The sequence below is a fragment of the Pygocentrus nattereri genome, chromosome 17 (genome assembly GCF_015220715.1).
Source record: "Pygocentrus nattereri isolate fPygNat1 chromosome 17, fPygNat1.pri, whole genome shotgun sequence".
Taxonomy (NCBI): domain Eukaryota; kingdom Metazoa; phylum Chordata; class Actinopteri; order Characiformes; family Serrasalmidae; genus Pygocentrus; species Pygocentrus nattereri.
The window spans coordinates 29,835,640-29,848,657 of NC_051227.1; the positions used below are offsets into that span (position 1 = coordinate 29,835,640).

The 13,018-nt window shown below is 39.4% G+C and overlaps 1 protein-coding gene across 2 annotated transcripts in view; it reads left to right on the plus strand.

Annotated features, from left to right (window-relative positions):
• The window catches only part of si:ch211-137a8.2 (uncharacterized protein LOC777613 homolog), a 30,337-nt gene that overhangs the window by 7,617 nt on the left and 9,702 nt on the right, over positions 1-13,018 (plus strand). For both annotated transcript variants that reach the window (XM_037546454.1, XM_037546455.1), the window contains exons 2-7: positions 5,021-5,310; positions 7,551-7,701; positions 8,617-8,799; positions 9,751-9,888; positions 9,984-10,178; positions 12,535-12,757. In XM_037546454.1, coding sequence (XP_037402351.1) covers positions 5,042-5,310; positions 7,551-7,701; positions 8,617-8,799; positions 9,751-9,888; positions 9,984-10,178; positions 12,535-12,757 — 1,159 coding nt within the window. In that variant the 5' untranslated portion in view covers positions 5,021-5,041. The remainder of the gene's footprint in view (positions 1-5,020; positions 5,311-7,550; positions 7,702-8,616; positions 8,800-9,750; positions 9,889-9,983; positions 10,179-12,534; positions 12,758-13,018) is intronic.

Here is a 13,018-nt window from a genome sequence, read left to right on the forward strand (position 1 = left end):
GGAGTTACTCTGTTACAGTTAGGTTCGTGTTAGAGGGCTCTTTCAATGTCAAAGTAATTAGGTCATTTTTATATGCCATTCAGAAGCAACACTGATATTCTCAGAGAGAGTTTTTTTTCACTGTGCAGATGTGTGTGTGCTCTGCGACAGTGCAGGCATATGAGATGATCTGCAAAGCTGGCTGATGCCAGGCCATAAACCCAGAATAAGAGGCACAGAGTGATTTGGACTTCATTGACGCACTGAGCCCATCATTATTTTTCATTTGTCTCAGTGAGTGAAGCCGAGTCATCTCTGCTTCACCTTTTGTCCAAGGCCAGATTTTTTTTCCCCCCATCACAGACAGCAGTTTGAGTGTTTATTCATCTCGGGCTCATTCAAATGCGGGCCGTGTTATGGAAAAGTACCCAGATGCACCTGCTTTGCCTAAGCAAAGCCAAACCACCAACAGTGACTGAATGGGATTATGAAGAAATAAGGTATCCAGGATGTGCGGATATAACATGCCTTCTGACGATGTTTGCATTGGTTGTTGGCTGTGTTTGACTGCAGTTGTCAAAGGCTTTGTACTGTATTTACCATGTAGGGCAAGTTTGGAACCAGCCATGGCAATGGTAAATGGCAAAACCATACTCTGTAGTCTGCATTGACTGGTATCTGTTGGTTTGTCTGAGAACTTTTTCATGGATAGTAAACCAGCACAAACATCTCCAGAGACTGAATGTTTCTTTTTCTCTGCATATGTAAGAACAACCTGCTCTGAAACATAAGCTGGGCAATTGTAAGCATGGGAATGCAGTTCTGTTGAGCGTAGACTAGGACGTGGAGGATCTTAAGAGTCTGATTTGGTTCTGCAGTCATTATGGAACAGCACATCTGGTGATGTCAAGTGAGTGGGCATTTACCACTGCTCTTTCACAAAGGACATGTCACTAAATCGCCAGGGAAGTGGAGGGAAAACCCCTACAATTCAGCACACCCATATTCTTTGAAAATAAACATTCTTAAATGATTCTTGTTCTTAGCTTGAATATATGGTTATAGAGAAGATCTTTTATTGGTATAGACAAACCATTAAAAGTAAAATTGTCAACTGTAATCAATCAATTGTCTGGAAATTGATTTGATTATTAATCAGGTAATCAGTTTTTTTTTTTTTTTTGGACTTAACAATTACATACTATGCATAACTTTTCAAAGATTCTAGAATACTGAATACAACATGGCAAAAAAATAATTTAATGTAGTTTTGGTTTTTTAATACTGCTCTGCTTAGATCAGCTCTGATTTAAACAGACATTTGAAGCTTCTAACCGATTGTGTTGCAAAGTTTTGTTTGTTTTACAGTGAATCCTTCAGTAAACCTAACTGAATTTAATTAGTATAGCCTGTTATTAGCTTTCTAGCCTTCTGTTGTGTTCTGTTTCACTTCACACAGTTTGTAACATTTATTTTAATTTTACTTCATATGTGATATTTGTTGCTATAAACATATATGTCCCTTGGTAACATCCTGCTGGTGTGGTTTCTTCTTTTTCGGGGGTGCATACACAATGACAGATTGAGTGATAATAGTGCTAATAGCCCCTTTGAGGACAAGCTTGAGCCTACCAAATGGCTTTATACTGACCTGCAGGTACCCTGTTTATCATTTAAATTGTTAAACTTATTGCTACGCTGCATAATGCAGAGTGTAAAGTTTAATCAAGTAATTTTTTTTAAAGTGGTAAAATCTGTCATAATCGAGTATTTGTGACCTTCCTAATTGAAAGGCTGTTTATGGAACCCAATATGTTTTTTTTCTTCACTCCAAAATATCCTATTTGCTATATTTATTCTTCATTATTTTTAGAGTGTGTCTGACTTGTTCAGTGCTGCAGAGGCTAGGAATGATGTTTGGACAGTAGTTATATTCATACTCGATTTCTCTCTCGGGCATGATCAACACTCTTCGCAGAAAAACAATACCACTGCCTTCGATTTTCAACTCCAGTGCCTCGGGACTCAGTCCAGTGGCTTAATGTTTTCCGCTGGAGGGAGTTCACAGTGGAGCTGTACCTCCAAAGTCTGAGAAATGACTGTCATTTCAGCAGAGGCAAACGCCTGAGTATACCTGGGGTGGAGGTGACTGAGGTGAAAGGCAAGGTTGCAGCTGAATTATGGCTGTCTTGCTTTGAGTTATTGACTGGGTTGTAGCTGAAGGCTTGAAGGGACCGTTCTCTCCAAGTGAGGGTGGAAGACAAGTCCATTCATAAATCCAGACATGGTCCATTCTGTTATTCCTGCATGGGGTGTGACAGAGAGAGGATTAGCTTTGTGCTTCTGACTGAGACACTCTAAACCCTCCGTGGTGCAGGAGAGTTGGCTGTGACTTTAGCCTTAGGCACTTGAGTGCATCACTTTTGATTGGCAGAGGCCATGGCCCCTTGTGGCTGACCTTGCTCTGCCAGACGCATTTTTGGAGGTGTGAGAGCGAGGAAAATCTATTTGGCTTTTTCCCCTGCCAGGGTTGGGGTGGCAGCCTCGTAACTCTTTTGGGTAACGGGTATAAAGCTGATTTATGGGCCTTGATGGCTGAACTTATACCCCAGGGCCCAAAACCCTTTCTTCATCTGAGGTGTTGGAGATTTTGCATCAGGGCCTGTCATGCAAAGACCTAGTGCTTATCTAAGCAGACACAGTGGAAGTAATTTTGAGTGCATTTCTGTGATTTTTGACTGAGATTTTGTTCTGCTAAAACAACTTTTTGGAGGAAATATAAACCATTCTTTTTAGAATCTAAACAGGGATTGTCAGGAAATAAACACTTGTCTCATGGGGTGACATTGATATGCATAATTTGATATACAGACACATCACACAGCCAGATGCTAGACAGAAGCGGAATTTTATTAACTGCCATTTGGCTTCCCTCCATGTGCTAGTGAACTTTAAACCTTTCTGTTTACTTCAGCTTATATGTGTTAGCGAGTGAATGAGTGGCAGAGAAAGAGAGAGGGCAAAGGAAGTACTTAAGTTATTAATGGACTTGGCCTTAAGGCAAAGAACCAAACTGTAGCTGACCTAACTTACGTTTGTGCTTAATTATCCAGGCTTAGCTAACTAGCTAACTAAAGATATCCTCTTACCTAACGTAAACCTTTTTTGATGCTGTCAACATGAGTAGTGAGACAACTTTAAACCTTGCATAACGTAGCATAAGATGTTATATTGAGAACCAGGGAAACTGCTAGACTTGGACTGTGACTGTGAAGCTTACTTTTACCTGACATCTGCTCCCAGCAACACCAGCTACTTCTTATGTGCCTCCAGGCCAGGATAGGGTCTTTGACTGCTGGGTGATGAATATACCTTAGTGGGTTTTTGGTGGGTAATTTGAGAACTCTTATTGTATCTCCTATTTGCTTGAGGCTAGATCTGGCAGACAAAAGGGAACTGAGCCGATACCTAGTATCAGTATCGGGCCGATACCAGCAGAAAATGCTGGATCGGATATCAGAGAGTAAAAAAGAATGAATTTGATCTGTTTCTACAACAAATATACCCTGAACGGCAGTGTGACAATTCCTTTATTTTAAATGGTCTGTTTCCTGCATTTGTGCTGTGAGCGATTGATTTAATATAGAGGCAAATCAAATAGTAAGATTTTGATTGTGTATAAATTGGCTATTTATATGGCCAAAAATATGTGGATACTCTCCTAAAATATTGAGTACAGGTGTTTGACACCTCAATTGCTAACAGATGTATAAAATCATGCGCATAGTCATGCAATCTTCATAGACAAAAATTGGTAGTACAATCGGTCATTTGGAAGAGCTCAATTACTTTAAATGTAGCACTGTCATAGGATGCCTCCTTTGCAACAAGTTAGAAGTGCTAGATTAACTATCTGGTAGTCTGATGGATGAATCGGAGTTTGGCGGATGCTGAGAGAATGCTACCTGCCAGAATGCATAGTGCCAAAAATAAAGTTTGGTGGAGGAGGGATAATGGGGGAATAATCTGGGACTGCTTTTCAGGGCCCGTTAGTTCAGCTTAAGTAAAGTAATGTTAATGCTACAGCATACAAAGACATTTTAGGCAGTCATACGCAATTTTGTGGCAGTCATTTGGGGAAGACCTGTTTCTGTTCCTCAGTATACAAAGCAAATTTCAGAAAGACTCAGTTTTGATGAGTTTGATGTAGAGGAGCTGATCAGAACAGAGCCCTGACTCCAACCACATTGGCCACATTTTGGATGAATTGGAACATTGATTACAATGGCTTTCTTGTCCAACAACAGTGCAGTAAATAAAATAGCTGTATTTACACTGTAGATGTTGCGGCCCCTGATTGCTGTCGCTACCGTTGTATTTTGGCACGTCAGCTTGAAGGAGATCAAACTTTAAAATGACCTGGAAAACCAAATGTGTCATGTTGTTTGTTGGTATGCTCTTCCTAGTGTAATAGACATGATGATAAAATATACATTGCCACAAACAGGTCTTGATGACCTTTGATACAGTGTAGGCTCTGGGCTGATGTGTCTCTGGTTGAGACACTGTGAGAACATGGTGGAAGCTCATCCATAAGCCTGAAAGTGGACTTAGAAAAAAACACAAGCACTGGCCTACATCAGAACACATTGATTAAGCCTGACATTGGAAAAGAAGCTAAGGAAATTGAACTGATGCTCCAGTGGTCCCCGAATGAGTCATTCTGGGTTTTCTCAGTAACTTGCTACCTCATGCAAAAATCCAAACCATCAACTTTAACACACAGCAACTCAAAGGGACTCCTTTGACAAGGTCACATAGCTTATAGTATATATATATATCTATAGTATAGATATGCAGGAACATAGAAATATTCCATCTAACATCAACATAATTTCTGTTTGTGCATTGCAAATGATGCAAATAAGCAGAAATGAGACAAAAGCACAATCACCATATTCCCATGCACATCACGTTGTGGTGTGTGTTGTGCAGAGTTTGTTCTTAATGAGCTCACCTCCTACCGTGTTCTTGCCAACAGGTGACGCTTGGTGATGCCAGTATGCCTGGAGAGACAGGACTCAAAGCCAGTTGCCATGGAAACACCCAAGTTTGCCCCACAGGAAGCGATGAAGAGGAAGATGAGAAGCAAAAGCAGACTCCTCACATGATTGCTCAAGCGGGTATGGGTCTGTACCTACAGCCCACCGAAGCACTTTTCTTAGATAGAGATCACCTCACACCAGATGATACGAAGGAAGACTGCAAAGAGTGGATGTCACTAGCAGACTTGAGCCGGGATGACTCCTCTTGTCTCGAAGGCTGTGTGCAGTAAGTAAACTTATAACTGATTATGTAAAGTGAGCATGCTGTGCATAGACAATGAGTAGTATATGAATAGAGTTGGCATCCATCCAATATCCAGCAATTTTGGCTATCAGAGGAAAAATGAATTCAGTCATGGTTTTAAATAACACACACTAGCTTTTAGATCAACATTATGTGAAATAAAGTCAGTCATGAGAGCTAAAAGTAATCTATCATTAAGAACAGCAAGCAGCTATTAGCACATATATGAAGTATTATACTAGAATTCAAATTTCTTATTTTAAATAATGCAATTCATATAAAATATGAGATACACAAGAAATATAAACACAAATCACAGTTGCATAGTAATATTTCTGTTTTTTTTTTGGCGGGGGGGGGGGGGGGTTTGTATGTGTGAAAGTTTACATGAGTCATCTTCATTTGTCATGTTGGCTATATGTTCCTTCATGTTGGGCAGCAAAGTGTTTTATCAGTTACCTGGTGACTCATTATGAAAAGGAAAGTGTAATCCTGGGGACTGTCTCATGGAGAATGGTTTTGGTTTAATTAACTTTATTCTTTCTAACTCTTAATTTTCTGTCTAACAATGGTGTATCACGTTTTTTAACTGGTTACATTGCCATGGTAACACCATGTTACATGACTGACCTGCTCCAGGGCAGGTTAAGTTCAGGAGTTCAGATCATAACCAGCACTTGGACCAATCAGGCCAACCTTGTGACCAGGCAGGGACAGCCTTCTAACATAGACAAACCCCTCCAGTCATCTTTTTTCTTTGTGACATTTGTGGCATCAATCATGTGAAAAGTATAACTTTTCAGTGAATGAAACAAACCATACTACATAACATTACCATGATTGCAGTGGTGCTTTGATCATTTATCTCTGCTTTACTTTCTACATTTTTACGATTTGTTTTTTGATTGTTATAAAGTAAGCCACTTGGCTCCTCCTCATATTTCATGCAATTGTCAGTTTGTCATAAATGTTATGCTTTCATGTGCACATACATGAGTATTGATCATAGCAGTATCTACATTTGTGAAGCTGAAACTTAGCCAGGAACCCTGTCTGAGACAGTTGTGCTTCGGGAGACAGGCCCCAGGACTATGTAAAATGCCTGTCCAAGAAACTGACCCTTAATTGAAAGTATTACATGAAATGGTTCAATTGAAACTAGCTTGTTGAAAAGGTCAAAGGGCTCATGGAATTAAAAATCGTTAGATGTAGTATGTAGATGTTAAAGCTTCAAGATGTATAGTCTATAAACTGCAGGTCTGGAAACTAAGTTGCAAAAACACCTGTTTCTGAATTCATTGTTTTTGCGATGTCATGAAAACTGATGCATTTGCCATAATAGCCAGCTTTTCAGCCTGCAGCAGTTTAATCCTGCTCATTTACATCAAGTTGTTTTTTTAAACGAGGCACTATACAAATCAGGTAACCTCATTTACATATATCAGTCTTAAAAGCAAGTAACTAAAACAGCCTATTTAATTCTATTGGATACAAAGAAGTTGGAAAGTGATAGAAAAAATAAAGCACAACTTTTTTTGGTACATAAAATAACACAGGCAGAAAAAGTAATATACAAGAGGCATGCAAAATATGAGCGCTCTAATTTATAAAAGGAAGAAAGCATCAGGTTGGTCTCAATTAATATTTAAAATATTGGTAACAAAAAAGAAAAAGGATCTTGTGCCTTTATACATGTTTAAAAATGTGATCCATGCCTGCATCCTTATGTCGGAGTGGTTGCTTAAAGCATAAAAGCAGTTCTGTACAAAGTAAATGTAATTCGTTACTGTACTTAAGTTGTTTTTTGGGGGTTTTTTTTGGTTTTTTTTGTGTATCTTTACTGAAGTATTTCCATTTTGGATGACTTTTTACTTTCACTCCACTACATTTTCAAAGTCACCTGATTGGTGTTTTGGCCTGTTGGACATACCGACCAAGTGCAAGCAAACGGTTCAACATCAGTGCAGCAGTGTAAAATTTTGGGAGTGTCTATTCCAACATAAATGATGGAAATAACCTAACCTTGTGTAAATAGACCACAATATAGAAATACATGCACACATGCTGGTATGACAGGCATGCCTTTTTACTGAATTCATACAAACACTTTCAGGTTATATTAAATTTGTTTTTTGATAGTTTGTTTATGAACAGAGACCTACAGATGCTTTAATCCATACCTAGCAGTGAGTTTCTCAATGGTCTCTGTACCTGTCCATCAGGTTAGAAAGGAGGTGGATGCTCTGGCACGAATTCATGAAGGAATACTCTTCCTTGGACGACTGGCTTCAGTCGGCAGAGAAATTGGCTGCTTCCCCAAACTCCAGCCATGTGCTGTACATCACTGCAAAAGAGGAACTGCAGAAATTTGAGGTGAACACCACACTAACACTTTCACAGCATCCTTCTTGCTATTTGCTACCATATCTTAGAAGCACACTATCAATTCCCCACCTCCCCAAAGTGTTCTTTTATCCTTCACTTCTAATTATGTAACCAATCCAGTCAATGCGTTTTAGTCATTTTTCTAGCACCACTTTTTTTTTCTGGTGAGTGAAGGCTGGCAACCATAGTAAGACTGTTGTCAAAGTGTAATCAGCGACACATATCCTTACACATGCAAACAGCACATCTAGTAAGACATCTAAAACCCTGGGATCTCTTCCAATGGAATGTAACACCAAATGGTAATCGAACTCTTTGGCACATTTCCTAAGCACTCTGCTGCCTGCAGGAGCTCCCTGGCACCTCCCTTTGTACCCACCACCCATTTCACATTCTAACTGATATGTGCCCATCTGAAATAAGTTTGCTGTTTGTCTTAAAGGATTTAAATCTCTTATTACATTTTATTACAGTTTTTAAGGGAAATAGTTTGTGTGTTACATATTCTAATTTCATTACAGTTTGATTCAGTCATTTTGACTTAGTTCAATTATTCTTCAGAAAACATTGCATACATGTGTCTGGGAAAAACTATTTACACAACAAATGTCAAATAGTGGATTAATTATACAATCAAAAACGTATTTTTACATTTTAAAATGACCTGAGAATTTTGTTTTGGCCAAAAATGAACACATTCTTTATGGAATATTACTATAAACGATTAAACGATTTGATTACACCAAGCATTTCAAATATTGCTAAATTTGAGCAGTTAATGGTCACCTACATATTGATACATCATGATGTCCTGATACATTTTTAACCCCCAGTTTTTGAGGCATAAAAATAGGAATTGTGGTCAGATCATTTTACCCATAGCCCTGTGTCCGGTGTCCCCAGAGTCTCCGCACTGAGGCTAGGCTACGCTTGCTCCAGCTGGACAGCCTGAGCCAGAGTAGCCGCATCCTACTGGGTCTGTTCAGGGGTGCTATGAGAACCAGATTGGTAGAAATGACTAAAGAATGTGGCCGGCGCTGGGACCAGCTCAGCACCACTGTGGACTCTGTCTGCCGTCGGCTTAAGGTACACTGGCTGCCAGCACTTCAGCTTGAGCTGTTTGTAAAATTATGTAACTGCATACTGAGACACACCACCTGCACCTACATGGTGTACAGCTGAAACTTTTGAATCACTTGTTGATTGTTACTGACCTTTTAAAATACTAATATTATAGCGGACTGCAATAAACTGTTTTGTTTTGTTTGCATGTGAAATGTTACTCTACACACTTTTTTGGGGTATGTAATTGAATGAATGTTAGCTTGGTGGCAAATGAATTGTTGTGTTGGCTATAACAATATAGTCCATGTCTTTAGTATAGTATTTTAAACCAGAAACTCAACACCACATTTCAAATCTAAGCTCTGACATTGCTCTATTAGATTGAATGGGGTTTTGCCAGCGTTCTGTAAAGCTTGTAGAACCTGGTACACATTTTTGTAGAACCATTGCTACAAAAGATGGCGTTTATGAACAGAACACAGATAGATCAGTTAATGATTGTCTTTAGAAACTCTTGATTAGCTTAATAATGTGAGTTAGATTTATGGTTAAAGGGGAAACCTGTAGTGAGGTAGACATCCAGAAGGTCATTGTGGTTACCACAGCTCTATTTTAATCCCCATTTTCTCTTCATCCATGCACCCGTTCCTCAAACAGCCCTCTGCCTGGCCTTAAATACATGTCGCAGTCCCACTCTTTCACCCACAGTGGCCTCAGAAAGCCATTAGCTTAACCTGAGCCTAACCTCAGCAGGCTGCCCATGACTGAACTGCAAACCCATGTATTGTTAATGTCAGCATTCTTTTGCCCTTGGGTCCAGGACATTGATTTGTCACGTTGTATTTTTGATGCCACTCTTTTCAGGCCTTGCCCAAAAATACTCACTGTAAGACAGTGTAAGAAGTGTGTATAACAGTGTACAGTCAAAAAGAAATTCCTGATGTCCTGTCTGTGTGCCTGTGTTTGCTGCAGCACTTTGTGCTCCAGCGAGAGGACTTTGAGAGGCAGAGGGAAGAGATGGCTGTCTGGCTGGCAGACATGGATCTGAGACTGACCGAGGTAGAGCACTTTTCTGAGAGGAACACCTGTGCCAAGATGCGGCAGCTTCAGGTAGGCATTAATTTTTCACCCAAATATATGGGATACTCTCACGTAGTATGAGGGAGCATATGAATATTTTACATGTGTCTGTGGGTGTGTATCAGGGCTTCCAGCAGGCTGTGGCTGAAAGTGCATGTCGTCTGAATGCGTTGCTTGAGCAAGGAGAAGAGCTGATCCAGCGGAGTGAGCCGACTGATGCTCAGGCCATTGAGAGCCAGCTGCAGGAGCTGCTGCTGTACTGCGCTCGCGTCTTCCAGGGCCTGGGCCGCCTTCATACACGCCTTCTCAGCATGAGACTGGTGACTACCATCAAACACTACCACAAACACAAACACAACTTTATTCAACAGTTCGCTTTAAGGGTCAAGTTAAAATTGAGACACTGTTTAACTTCATGCTGGTCCAGCTTGACTCTCAGCCGCTGTACTGTAGATGCCTATCAAAAGAGGGCACCTTGTGTTCTCTGAAATTTCAATTTTCTCACGGTTACTTTTCAATGAAGTGAAGAACAATAATATAAAGTTTAGCTATTTGCTGGTACTTTCTGTGTTTTTGTTACAGTACAGCTTTGTGCTTATCCCTGTGTCTTTCAAACTAAACTAAGCACAAATTATAATTCTATGTCTTTTTTTTTTTTTTGTTTTTAAACGGCTTAAAGGTTATAGTGCTGATCGTGGCTAACATTACAATAAGGGCATAAAATCCATAGTGTTTGCATTAGTCCTGAAATAATTCAGTCATGTATATTGTCACAAATATATGTGTAGATGACATTATTTTCCTCAAAGTAAACCTGGATAGTCCATGGCATTCTTTTTAGAGCCTTTACTAAAATTCAACTGTGGACAGTAATAAAAGGCTCAGTGTCATGTTCCTCTGTGAGCCTTTATCACATGGAGTATTTAGAACAAACACAACAAAGGTGATGTAAATGACTGTGTTTGATCATCAGTCACATGACTGCCCAATACCAAGTCAATATTTCACAAAGCACAATAGATCATATTAAAGGGGAATTCCACTGATTGTTTTCAAACTGTCGCAAGTACACAGTCTTTTGGAGTGGTTTGATGTGAAATGTGCATTAATGACAGTTGTGGTGATAGGAATCAGACGTCTCTAAAAGCTGCCTCACAAAGTTATTATGTAATGGTTATGAATATGTTGCCTAATGTCCAAGCTATTGCTTTATAATAGTTTTGAGAGAGATTGAATATTGATTTTGGTCTAAAACGATCTTTCAAAATCCAATCAAAATAGTACTTAAAGAAAATGTATTTTCATAGTTACTGCTGTTTAAAAAGTGTCCCAAAACTTTTGACAAGCTGTGTGTAAATCTTTAGTGTCTTAGAAGACCTTGTAAGGAGCCAACAAGTCTGGTTTGGTGGTTTCTCAGTTGACAATTCTGCTCTGTTAAGTTTTATTGTAGGTTTCCAAAGCATTACACCACAAAAATGTCATGGTCGTCTGTCCCAAAGTCACATGTTTTGAGTATTTCAGGGTGAAAAATCATGAATAGTTTAAATAGTTGTCCTGAAGCCAAGCAGCCCCTGTATAATACATGTACTGTCCATGTGAACAAGTTCTCTGTATGGGCCATTGTTTCTGTAGGCTGAAACAGATCATGCTGAAAATGTGCTGCATTGATGCTCGTTATAAAGTAGGCATGTAGAGGTTATGGAGTCACACACCGGACATCCAGTAATGAATTGGCAGTGTGTGTGTGCTTCCCACTGCTTTGCACATTTTTGCGTGAGATGTTTTATGTGTGAATACTGGAGTGGAAGAGTTTAAAAGGAAGTCATGTGAAGTCATCTGGGTGGGAGAGAATGCAATTTGAATTTTTGAGTTTGAGTAATGATTTTATTCAGTGAAGCTGTGATTGAAATCTACTGGTCCTAAATCTTGGCTTCTGAGACTCTGTTATATAATCAGAAAAGAAAAGAAGTCTTAACTTCTAAATTAAGGAGGCAGCCTCATAAGGCTAGATTATCCTTCCTCCGAGTTCTCTCACAATTAGCGATGTTGAAGTCAACCCTTCTGCTCATCTTATTCTAAAGCACCGTAAAAACTTTGTGTTTAACCCATAAAAGGAGGTGAAGTGTCAAATGTTATTGTAACTAGGAGGGTTAAAATGCTATTTTCAACACAGTCTCTATATGCCTCTTATAGATAAAATGTATTGCAACTGATTTTGACTGATTTGAGGGCCTTGTAGAGCTAACACTTCACCCTACCCCTCTATCTCAACAACAATGGGGACACCTACTGCTAGGTGTGAACATGCGAATCTGAGGGTAGGGGTGAGGGGTGAGAGAGGATTCTGCCTAAATAAGATTTAAAATTAGAAAAAAGAATAAAATAAAAAAGAATAAAATATGTGCAGAATACTAAAAGATAAAGTTAGAAAACTAAGAGAAAAATAATCTGCCAACAAAAATTATCTCTTGTTAATAAAATGTCTGTGAGAAAGATAGATACACTGAAAATGCATCAGTTTTTGCACTCTTGTACAAGTTCCTCTACAAGTCATGCACTCCATCTGATAGTCACTTTGGATCATTTCTGTTGGTCCATTCATCATTTAAGTGTTCATGTGAAGTCATGAGATTTTCTTATGACAGCAGTGATCAGTATCTGTTGCCCGTCTTTCAGGTGTTTGAGGAGGACTGGCCTTTGTGTCCTGACTCAGGATGCCCATCTGAGACTGTGCTGGAGGAGGATGCTATGGTTGATCACAATACATCTCCTCCAGTCCAGAACAGCACTTCTCAGCTCTGCCATGAGCACTTGGTCCTAGAGTGGGACCCCTCAGTGGACATCGGGGGCTCCATCTCCCACGATGATGCAGACTCCTCTTACTTCAGTGCTGGGGCAGGTGAGATCTGGACTGTAAAATGTTCATTTTTAAAATGCAAGGCTATTTTTCCAATCATTCAGATGTATTCTGAATCATTAACAACCCAGCACTCGTGCTACTGTTCTAAAGTAACGCAGTTCAGACGTTTGGAATCACTATATAAAAACTAATCTGCTTGGTAATAAATATGTAAAATATGTTTTCCGTTCAGCTTTTTTAAATAATTAGAAGGAAGCTGGAAAGTCGCAAAGAAAAAAAAATTAACTAGAAAGAAAAAGT